At 41.5% G+C, this 12,159-nt stretch overlaps 1 protein-coding gene across 1 annotated transcript in view; it reads left to right on the top strand.

Annotated features, from left to right (window-relative positions):
• ADAMTSL1 (ADAMTS like 1) overlaps positions 1-12,159 on the top strand; it is a gene marked incomplete at its 5' end in the record, with an annotated part of 302,880 nt that overhangs the window by 154,265 nt on the left and 136,456 nt on the right. The window contains 2 exons of the mRNA XM_015427776.1: positions 2,558-2,608; positions 6,486-6,690. Of these exons, the coding sequence (XP_015283262.1) occupies positions 2,558-2,608; positions 6,486-6,690 (256 nt within the window). The remainder of the gene's footprint in view (positions 1-2,557; positions 2,609-6,485; positions 6,691-12,159) is intronic.

The following is a 12,159-nucleotide window of genomic DNA, read 5'->3' as shown; positions in this document are numbered from 1 at the left end:
CCTCATAACAAATGAGTTCGACACCTTGGTGCTAGAGAGTTATTAGGAAGACAGATCTCTGGAGACAGGAAAAGCTGAACAGGGAGAGAGATTTGATAACATTCCTTGCAACAGGAAGAGAAGGTCTCTTGTGGCTGGATCCATCAGGTTTTTGGTTGTATCTTTGCATGCTTTTGGGTAATAACTAAGGTTTTTTATATCCAGAACATATCAGTCCTTGAATATGTTTGGTGTCTGTTGGAAAAGAAAGTATAGTCCTTAACCCTGGCTGTCTCCACCCACTTTCAATGTAACAACAGTCAGACTGCAAAGCCTCTGTTGGGCCCAACATATTTGCTGGGCTCCAATTTACATCTAGGGGGAAATTGTGTCTCTATTTTATTTTACTTGGGTCTATAAATCCTTGATTGAGAACAGTTGTTTTTATGATATCGGGGGTGGTGGTGGCTGCTTCAACCAGTCCAAAACTCTTCTTTAAATTTCCATTTCATTTTTAAATGGTAAGCCCATCTGCATGAACGAGATTGGGGGGGGACACATACAGCTCAGAGGCCTTTTAAAATTTCCTTTTGCCCTGTGTGCAGCCCAGAAATAACATTGACAAGAAATGTGCACTCTGTACATGCTCATGCTCTTCATTTTGCTGTTACTTAAAATGGTGTGGTACTGTTTCAAAGGGACAACTAACTGGGATGTATAAAAGGAATGACAGGATTGCCCATTGGAAACAATGGGAGAGGCTTGAAGGCCCATTGGAGATAATGGGAGGAATGCCAATTGACTTGCATGGGATCCACTAAAATACATTGCAGCACAAAAAAAGTTGCAAAGAAAATGTGGAGTGGTTTTTCCATTAAGATCTTTGGGCCCAGATAGGCTACTCTGGAACTGGAATGACAGCCCCCAGAGTGGAAAGACAGTCCCTGGGAATAGAATCTGTGCTCTGGCACTAGACTGACAGCCCCCCAGAGTGGAATGATGATCCCTAGCAATAGAATCTGTGTTGTGGGACTGGAATGACAGGTCACAGTAGAATGAGAGGACAGCCCCTGGGAATAGGCTCAGTGCTCTGGGACTGGAATGAGAGGTTGCAAAGTGGAATGACAGCCCCTGAGTATAGGCTCAGTGCCCTGGGACTTGTACTTGTACTCATGTGTAGGATATGAGTTTGAAGTGAGAAGAAGATTGCTGCTACTCTGAACTCTGTACATTGCTCAGAAATTGAGTGCACAGGAACTGTTTGGTATTCTGGCTCAAAGACTTTAGCCATGCATTTACCAAATAAAGGCATCTGAGATGCCATAATTTAGTAAATTTCAGTACAAAGTCACCCATATGAATAAGGCAGAAACAAGACTCCTGTAAATGAATGTCCAGGAAAACTGTTAAAATGTTCCCCTACAGGCTTTTCTGTGTTGCCCTCCTTACTTTCAAATTTGTGATCATTTGTTTGTCTTATGCACATGGTATGTATATTTGCAGATCTTAAAGTGACTATTATAAAAGTGAATTTACATAAAGGACACAGCAGGAGACTGCTGAGATACCACTATAACCATTGGACAACTCCCACCTTTTCCTGGGTTTAGGCCAGCCCAGGGGGGTTCCCAAGGGTTCCCAGGCCCCCTAAATTTCTGGGGAACCCCTTCCTAAATCCCACATGGCTCTACCTCCATAGATAGTGACAATGGCCTGTGATGTCACTGGCTCCTCCCTATGATATCACTGGGCCTCGGTTCTTTTAAGAAATGCTAATATAACAATGCCTCTGTCCCAGCCCCAGCCCCCCTCCCCCGGGAAACTGGAAAGTCCCTTGTGTTAAACGTCTTCATTATGCTGTACAATAATTTACTGCTCACCCTCTAACTATATGTATGGACTTGTAATTTCCATATTTGTTTCTGTCTCTGTCTTGACTCTAATTGGCTTTTCTGGCAACTAAACTCCCACCACCACCCTCTCTCTTTCTATATATAGTGGTTGAGGAAATTCTGTTTCACTGTATCTGAAGAAGTGTGCTAGCACGCGAAACCTTCAATAAAACTTTGTTGGTCTCAAAGGTGCCACTAGACTCAAACTTTGTTCTATCTTTTTCAGTGTTTTTCATGTATCACATTTCCTAGCTTGACATTTGAAATTTAGAGGACAGTGAGACTGGAGCACTGGAAATGAAGTACTTTCTGCTTGTGATTACTAGTATATCAAATAACACTTTTTTGTCCCTTACACACACACACATGCTGCACATTCATTCATTCATACATACATTCCTTTTCAGCTTTACTTTAACTTCTAGGAACTTAATTCAGCTCTAGATATATCAGGTTGCATTATGATAATTATGTTAATTTAGAAAAACAACTGCAAATGAAATGATGAATGTGCAGTCTCTGGCTCCAAATGAACTCCTTATATTTTGGTGTTTTAGATTTGTATCAGCATGTGTAGAATGACTTAATAATCTATTTAATGCTATTTTTGTATAATGTAATCATTTAGTGTTTATTTTATTGTGTGTACCTTCTACTCAGAGGGTTGGCATTATTGTTCCTAACAGTGATGGATACAAACAGATCATGCCCTATGACCTCTACCATCCGCTTCCTAGGTACGTAAACCAAATACTCCATTTAACAAATGTACTATAATAGGGTAAACTATACAGAAGGGTAGCTATGTCGGCCTGCAGTAGAAGAGGTAGATTTGAGTCCAGCGGCATCTTAGAGACCAATAAGATTTTCACGGTATGAAGCTCATATCCTGAATATCTCCAAGGTAGCTTTGACTTTCAGTATCGTATACCCTGAAAATTTTGAAGAGAGCTTTGACTCTTGAAAGCTTATACCTTAAAAATCTTGTTGGTTTCTAAGATGCTACTGGAGTTCTAGCAAATGTGCTATAGGTTCTTATCAAATCAAATGTGTTTGGGGGTGATCAGGACTCTGCCGATGCCAGTCATCCACACACCACTCGCTCTACTTAGGCCTTTTTTTCTGCATGGCTTTTTGCTCCCCCCCCCATGTAATTAAAAAAAGTAGAAACTAAATTTTAGTTGTCCTGACTACTCATACAGAGTATGGATCACTAAAAACTAAGTACTTTGTCACTGGAATGGCCAGTTGACACGGTACACATTTGGTAGATAGTAGATCTCCTGCCAACCTAGCAGTTCGAAAGCAAGACATTGCAAGTAGATAAATAGGTACCACTTCGGTGGGAAGGTAACAGCGTTCCGTGCCCCTTGGTGTTTAGTCATGCCGGCCACATGACCACGGAAACGTCTTCGGACAGCGCTGGCTCTTCAGCTTTGAAACGGAGATGAGCACCGCAACCCTAGAGTCGGACTCGACTGGCTTTCGAGCAAGGAAACCTTTACCTTTACCTTTTAGATCTAGTTAGGATCTGATCTGTCTCACAGTGGCTTTTATAAACAGTTTATTATGGCAGTGCATTCCAGGGGGGGAAATTGTAATGATAATGTCTCTGTGTTCCCCCAGTTAGTCGGGGAGGTGTTATGGTCAAAAGCCTCAAAATCATGGTGTCAAAATATACAGTGGAATTGATTATGTAATTAGTAAGGCAGGATAAAAAAAACCCTGGCAATTCCAGTTTTAACATGAAAGTTTGGTTTATTGAAGTATTTTTAATTACTAATTGGGCCAATAAAAGGCGTTGTCTCAGTTTATGTTTCTCAACAGTTTTTGGCATTCTTCTACAGCATTATACATGAAATGTAATAAATATATATAAACTGTAAATTAATAATACATAACTCTAGGTGAAAGCTTTTGTTTTGTTTTTGTTTGTTTAAGGGCCCTACTTTGCAATTACGTTCAAAAAGAAGCAACTTTATGTTAATTGGTTTGGCTTCAGTTTTGTTATCTGTACAAGTACTTTTTTTCTCTTCATTTTGTTAGAGACAAATTGTGAACTCAAACACTAAAGCAGTCATTCATTTTAAAATATGATTTGATTGCAGCTATGTGTGTGTTGTTAAGGCATATATTAGTCCCCTATTTGGCTACAATAACTGTTAAGCATGTAGGGATACACAGATTATACATTTATTGTTGGAATGTGAATTGATTCCAAATACAAAAAAAACACACTCAAAAGCTGGTACACTGGGAGCATCCAAAGAAGCACAGGAGTATAGGAACAGGTTCTTTCTTAGAATATCTTTTTACCACTTTTCTCCCCAAGGGGACCGAAAGTGGCTTACAACAGTACAAGGGCAATCAAAGTACAATACAAATGGAATATCCAGCTGTATCTTGGGTTAGTCCTGAATTTAGTGGGCCAGCTTGTTCAAGAGCACAAGCCATAGGCCAAAGCTCTTTTGTGCTTGCCCTTTCCTTCAGCTTGGACCTCTGGCCATGCTCAGTTTTTACACCTGCAGACAGGAAGCAGGAAGTGCAATCTAAAGCACAGTTTAAATGGGGCAGCTGGCAGCAGTGTTCCTTCCGATCTGCTCTCCCTTCTCCTTTTGTCTTGTAAGAACCATTTGCAGTGTTGTAGTTCTTCTGCTGCAGCATGGTGCCATGGTTAGAGTGTTGGACTAGGATCTGGGAGACCCAGGTTGAAATCTTCACTCTGCCATGGAAGCTTGCTGGGTGACCTTGAGCCAGTCACACACTCTCAGCCTAACCTTCCTCACAGGGGAAGGATAAAATATAGATGTTGTAAGGATAAAATATAAATGATGAGAGGTAAGCTGCTTTGGTCTCCATTGGGTATAAATGAAATAAATACATTTTCAGTTTATTTAATTAGCATAATTGATAAAAAGACTGCAGATGCCACAGAATCATTCAACCTATTTTTGTAAGTTCGTTTAGTTAGTGACCCATCTCTAACAGTAGTAGGCAGTATTCTAGTGGACATCCAGATCTGAGACGTGGAGTTTGGTTAAGTCACAAGCCACTTACTTCCAAACAGTAAGGGCTGTTTCACACATTTGGTGGTAGCAGACCCAGATTTTGCACTAAGCATGCTTTCCTCAGAGATCCACAGCTGATCCTGGTGGTCTCACAAGTATGTGATACATGCATTTGCCCAATACAGTTCAGTCTTAACGTGCCTGGAACCACAGTTGTCACTTCTCTTGTCAGGATCTTGTTGAATGTATGGTCTTACAGTAAATGATAAAATCTTTTTACTTACCTTGTCAGATTTGATTCCCCCCTCCCCAAATAGTTCAATCAGTACCCATTAAAATAATACTTAAGTTTGCAATTGATTTAAAAGGAAAACAGGTCAAATCTAAATGCCACCCTAACAGGAAAAGAATTGGATTTTCCCAGCAGTGATAACCAACAATTTGAATCTTGGACAAATGTTATATTTATTTATTAAATTGGATTTACTAGGCTGCCCTTCCCTACAAGTAGGGCTCAGGGCATCTTACAACAGGATAATATACAACCTCAGATTAAAATAAATTAAAACAAGTCAACAAATACCTATACATAAAACAACATTATCAAAGTGGCAGAAATACAGCATATATAAGATGGCGGGGAAAACTCCTGTACCTCAGCCTCCCTGGGGGGAGGGGTTACAAGAGATATCCCTGACATAGAAATTATTCCTTGGAAAAGTTGCCTAAATCTTGTTGAACAAGTGAGCAAAAAGTGTTCACTTGTGGTATAAACTGAACTGCTAGAGAGGCGCACCCAAAGGTAGAGATTGTGTGAGAGGACAAATAGTCAGAGAGAGAGAGAGGTGAAGAGACTATGTTCTGGAACATTATTTTGAAGAAACCTGTAAGAACAGGAAAAGGTATTTTTGTTGCATTAAGAATTCTATAAAAGTGTAATGGTGACTGGCAGAGTCAAAAGTCTTAAACTGGTAACAAGTTTGAGACCGAATTATTTAAATGAGCAGATATCAAATAAAAATGGGAATTTTTCTCCCCTTCACACAAGGCATATTTTCAGTAATTATAAATTTAAAAGGTACTTTGCTTGGGTAACTTATATAATTCTGTTGTAAAGTCCTTCTGAATTTCCTTTTAGGATAAATATTGCCGGATTCCAGAAATCAGAGAATAGAAGGGTTAAGAAAATGTCCTGTTTTTCAAAATCTGATATTCATGAGATATGTTTCCTCTATATCCATGGCCTAGTTTCAGGTTGAGGTGGTGATAACTAAGTACTGGCATAATTTATTCTTTCATTTATCCAGTAAAATTCATAATCCTGTAAAGGCCCTTTCATTTAAAATTTATCACCAGTCTATATTCATAGCGTTTTTAATCTTGTTATAGTACTGTTAACTAGCATTTAATATCATACAGGAGCTATCACTTCTGAAAGTAAATTGTTTGGCAGCAGACAAGAGGGCTTGTCCCAGAGTGGTTCTAGTGAATGGCACGATTGTGCTTTTGCTGCTGTTATTGGGGAAATGCCAATCTGTGAGGAGATGGACGCTGGAAGGTGGCTCAGATACTGTGCCTTTTCCCTGACAGTTGTCTTGTTTTGCAGGTGGGAAAGCACTCCATGGACTGCCTGCTCCTCCTCTTGTGGAGGAGGCATTCAGAGCCGCACAGTCTCTTGTGTGGAAGAGGACATCCAGGGGCTTGTCAGCTCTGTAGAGGAGTGGAAGTGCATGTACACTCCAAAGATGCCTATAGTTCAGCCCTGCAACATTTTCGATTGTCCCAAGTGGCTAGCACAAGAGTGGTCTCCGGTAACCACATTCCTTAAATGATATTGTCATATTAATATATTGCAATGGAATCCCTGAAGTTCTAGTAATGTTCGTGATCCTTTTAGCAATGTTCTTGAGGAGGAACAGTTAAGGGTGGTTTAATCATTATGCAAAATAGGGTACAAGAACAGCTATAGACTGAGATCACCTCTGTCTAGAAAGTGCCAGCCTATGAATGTGCTCAGCTCTTTTGCAGTTCTCCACAATGTGAGCTTTCATTTCTGTTACCTATTTCTGTTACCTGTTACGTAGCAGTAGCAATTTTCTAGTTGTGAGCAGTTTTAAAATAGCAATAGCTAGCACAGCACAAAGAAAACTATGATCATGTGTGTATACCACATAGAAAGTTTTTAGACACCAGACAATATGATTGCTTTTACTATCTCCGGTCACCTCAGAGTATGCCCAGTTCATGTACTACTGCAGCTGATAAGCTGCATTTCTCCAGTGCCTGGCTGCTGCGTTGCCAATATATCTCATGATGAGAATTTCTTCTCTAGTGGGGGCCCCACATCATGTGGACCTTGGGGAGGGGCCATGGCTCAGTGTTAGAGCATGTGTTTGGCATGCAGAAGTCCCCAACACCTCTGGTTTAAAGGATCAGGAAGCAGATGCCAGTCAGAGTAGATAATATTGACCTTGATCATAGGGTTGCCAACCCCCCCGGTAGGGCGGAATTCCCCCCACCCCGGAGGCCCGTTACCCGACGCCGGGGAATCGGGGCCCGGGGGAACTCCGCCCCGGCGTGCGCGTCACCCGGAAGTGACGTCACACACTGGGGGCGGGGCCACGCCATTTGAGGGGGAAAGTCTTTGTTTTCCCCTCAAATGGCGTGGCCCCGCCCAGCGTGTGACGTCACTTCCGGTGACGCTCTGGCGGCGCGTGCGCGCGCATCCGCAGACGGCTCCCGGACCGGCAGGACACTCCCCCGCCGGTACGTTTTTCGGATTTGGCAACCCTACTTGATCATGTTCTGACTCAGTATAAAGCAAGTTAATGTGATATTTTCTCTAGCAACATCCATAGCCCCTAAGGTAATATACAAACTAGACCTAAATTCTGTCAGAAGAAGATATGTGGCATATGAGTTCAAGCAGCTGGTATTCTGTGTAAGCCAATTCTGTTTTTTAAAAGCTGCCTCAACTGCTAAATGAATGGTTGTATCCTTCACTGTATATGGCGCCCTACAAAGTCCTGGCTTCTCTGTAAATGTTGGGGGTATTCAGAAGACAGAATTGATAAAATTCAGAGGGGGAAACTTTGACACCTGTCTGGAAGGTTGGGATGAAGTTGATAATGAGGGTTCCTTGAAAATGCAATTAAGATGCAGGCATAAATTAAAACTGAATTACAGTGAAATCTTCTGCATGCTCCAGTCTAAGTCCATGGAAGTCAATGGACTGAGACTGCTGTAACTCTGCCTGGATTTGCACTGCTAGTCTGTAGAAATCGTAAGCAAGCGTTGAATGGAGAAGATTGTCATCAACATGGCTTAATAATTTATAACATGTCTTTTGTACAGAAATCAAAGATACTGGATTGCTGTCCAGTAACTGATTAAAGCCAAAAGAAGGCTTGATGCTTATAATTATCTCTCCTGGTTTACATTTTAAAAATTGTACTGAATTCTAAACCATAAAATCATGTAATAAAAACCATACCACAAACTATAATAATATCATTCAATGGTACATATTAACAGATCAGACAATACTTCTTGCCTAACATTTTTGTTTTGTTTAAACACACTCTAAAATAACATCAAGGGATGCCATTGCTCCATGAGAATCAGCTGAATAAATTGTTTCTTTTGAAAGACAAATTGTTCATAGTAGAGTATGCCACAATTTTCATTCCCATTCCCCTACTATAGATAGCTGTTTCCAGTACTTTTCTAATAAAATCCATGCAGCCATTAATCAACTTCCAAAAGAGATCTGTGCTATTATTCAAGAACCCAATAAAATAACCATTCAACTGAGAAGAATTTTATAAACACAGTTATATCTTTTACACATTTTATAGTGTTTTTCTAATATATGTCTTCCCCTATTTAGAGAGAAAATCAGATCGTATCGGTCTCTGTATAATTGGTGTGAAATACCAGTGATATATAATTCTTTTTCTGAAACTCTTTCTAATAAATATCTTGGACATATTTTTACAGATCCTTTGTGCCACTGAAATTCTGATTTTAAATCTTCTTCCTTGCCTGTTTTATTTATTTATTTATTTATTTTATTTCTACCCCACCCTCCCTGCCAAAGCAGGCTTAGGGCGACTTACAATAGATATTGCACAACTAAAACAATTTTAACTAAAATCATAACAATATACAGATAAAACATACAAAGTACTAGTGCTTGAACTTGGATGATTAATATTTGATGGTGGGCATGAGCAGTATCCAACAGTACAATCAGCTGTCAGCATAGTCTGGGTTATATCTGGCTGTTTATAATGGTGTTAATATTGATATTAATATTGATGTTGATGATAGTGTAAATATTAGGGCCAGGGCCTCAATTATATAGTGCGGCTCCTTAATCAAAAGCCTGGTGGAAGAGCTCCATCTTGCAGTCCCTGTGGAACTGTAAAAGGTCCCTCAGGGCCCTGATTTCATCTGGGAGTTCATTCCACCATTACAGAGCTGCTACTGAGAAGGCCCTGGCCCTCATCACAGCCAGCCTGGCTTCTCTGGGGCCCAGCAGAGCCAGGTGATTTTGGGATCCTGATCGTAGTGCTCTCCGGGAAACATGTGGGGAAAGGCGGTCCCTTAGGTATGTAGGTCCCTAACCATATAGGGCTTTAAAGGTAAGAACCAACACCTTGAACTGAATTCGGTATGCTATAGGCAGCCAGTGTAGAGCTTTTAGCGCAGGCTGGATGTGCTCCTGCATGGGGAGGCCCAACAACAGCCTGGCTGCCAGATTCTGCACCAGCTGCAGCTTCCAGATTTGGGACAACGGCAGCCCCATGTAAAGAGCATTACAATAATCTAATCTTGAGGTGACCAGTGCATGGATCACTGTTGCCAGGTCATTGTGTTTGAGGAAGGGAACCAACTGCCTAATCATCTGGAGTTGATAAAAGGCTGACTTCGCAGCAGCTGCTACCAGGGCCTTCATCGTTAAGGAGGTATCCAGGAGCACTCCCAGATGCCTAACCTCCGACGCTAGCACCAACAGCGCCCCATTGAAGGTTGGGAGTGGGATCCCTACCCTCAGACCACTTCGACTCAGGCACAGGACCTCTGTCTTCATCGAATTCAATTTCAATCAACTCAGTCTAAGCCAACCAGCCACAGCTTTCAACACCAGGTCCAGATCTTCCAGCCTGGAGTCAAAATGGCCACCCAACAACAGATAGAGCTGGGTGTCATCTGCATACTGATGATAACCCAGCCCATGGCTCCAGGCAATCTGGGCAAGGGGGCACATATAGATGTTAAATAACATCAGGGAAAGCACTGCACCTTGGGACACTCCACAGACTAGTGGGTGCCTTCAGGACAGCTTCTCCCCAATGGCCACCCTTTGTCCCCAACCCTGAAGAAACGAGGAGAGCCACTGTAAGGCAGACCCCTGAATCCCAGTGTAGGCGAGGTGGCAAACCAGTAGTTGGTGGTCGACTATGTTGAATGCTGACAACAGGTCTAACGCTGAGCCACCCCAATCCAGATCCCTCCAAACATCATCCATGAGGGCGACTAGTGCTGTCTCCGTCCCATGGCCTGGTCAGAAGCCAGACTGGAACGGGTCTAATGCAGAGGTGTTATCCAAAAAACCCTGCAACTGAATCACCCCCGCCCTCTCAATTAATTTGTCCAAATAGGGCAGATTGGAAACCAGCCGGTAGTTAGCCAATTCGGCCGGATCCAAGGATGTTTTTTTCAAGAGAGGGTGTAGCACTGCCTCCTTAAGTGCCCTAGGGAACAGCCCCTCTGAGAGGGACTTCTTGTTAAGTCTTGTTGTTAAGTCTTGATTCTTGTAATTTCTTGAGTGAAGAATTATCACTATACTGGGATCTAAGAAATGTAGCCTCTGTTCAAGGTAGTCTCGTTCTCATTTAGTTTAGTGTATCTCAGTAGTTTAATTAATTTTATTGCCAGAATAGAAATAAGATTGTCACTGATTAGGCTGAAGTCCTATGCATACTTACTGAGTCTCGCTGTAGTCAGTGGAATCTACTTATAAGTAAACCTGGAAATGATTTGAGCTGCATGTCTCTCTAAAGTGTTTTGAAAGTACTACATAGAAGAGTTTATTTAAATCTGTAATATGTGTATTGAATGCTGTTTGTAGAAGTTCTATTTGCTTTTCCTTCTGACTTCACTAAATACTTTTGAAATCTGCCCTTGCAGAAGCAAAAAGCATGTGTATGTGTTGGAGGACCATTTGGATTTTAAATATAATTTAGAAAGTGTTTCAAGGAATAAAGCCAAAATAGTTTCCCACTGTATGTAGTGCCACATTCCAAAAAAACTTTGATGTCACACTGATTAACCTATAACTCTAGTGCTTTGCCTCTGTGCCACAGAAGTGATTACAGATGAAACTGACAAAGTGTTAGTAAGCAGTCACAGGTGGCTGCTGGCCAAATACCCAATGTTGGGTTGAGTAAGTGAGTGAAACTTGCAAGAGAGAGAGGGAGAAAGGGGGCAACTCCACACAAACGCCATGCATAACCCTAAATCAGAATGCCAACCATCCATAAAGCAGACGTTCTGTTTGGGTAGGCGGGTAAGAAAGCCGGTTTCCAATTGTTGTTTGTACATCTGGATTATCTGGATCAGAAAAGGAGAAAGGCCTTCTGTTGCACAAAAACAGCTACAAAAAAAGCCCGAGCCACAGGAAGTCGCTTTTTAATAAGGCACTTCCTCTTCCCCTTCCTAATTCCTTCTTACCACTATTATCAGGGTGCTGTGAAGAAGCACTCTGACTCTGTTCAAAAGATAGTCAATGGAAGGCACTGAACAGGATTCAGAATGTATTTTTAAGTAATAGTAATAATACCTGGATGCCTAAATCATCTATCAAATTCTTTAAGTAATTTTACTGTTGTGCCTCCACTAATTCTAGGCACTGTTTCTACAAACAATGTTTCATCCAGTTAAGTCTGAACATCTGTGGATGAAGTTTGCCCTAGGTGAAAGTGAGACAATGATTGACGGAAGATCTCTTCTTCAAGGATGGGATGAAGAGGAGGAGTTCATGCAGACATTGAGGGTGCAACATGATGACGAGAACCTTGGGAAACTGGGGGAAGAATTTCAGAGTGAAGTTTGATTCTGTGGTTGGTAATAGTCTCCGTTCCTGAGTTCACACTTGCAATGTCATTCTCTCGCCCTCATAAACCCTTATGCAAGTCTGAACCTGGACAGTCAGTTGTAGACAACAGCTGTTGGCCTGATAAGCATATATATCCCTGTTCACATGAAAGGATTCA

Source organism: Gekko japonicus, unplaced genomic scaffold (genome assembly GCF_001447785.1).
Source record: "Gekko japonicus isolate JY-2015 unplaced genomic scaffold, Gekko_japonicus_V1.1 scaffold487, whole genome shotgun sequence".
Lineage (NCBI taxonomy): Eukaryota > Metazoa > Chordata > Lepidosauria > Squamata > Gekkonidae > Gekko > Gekko japonicus.
This window is presented reverse-complemented; position numbering and strand designations above follow the sequence as displayed.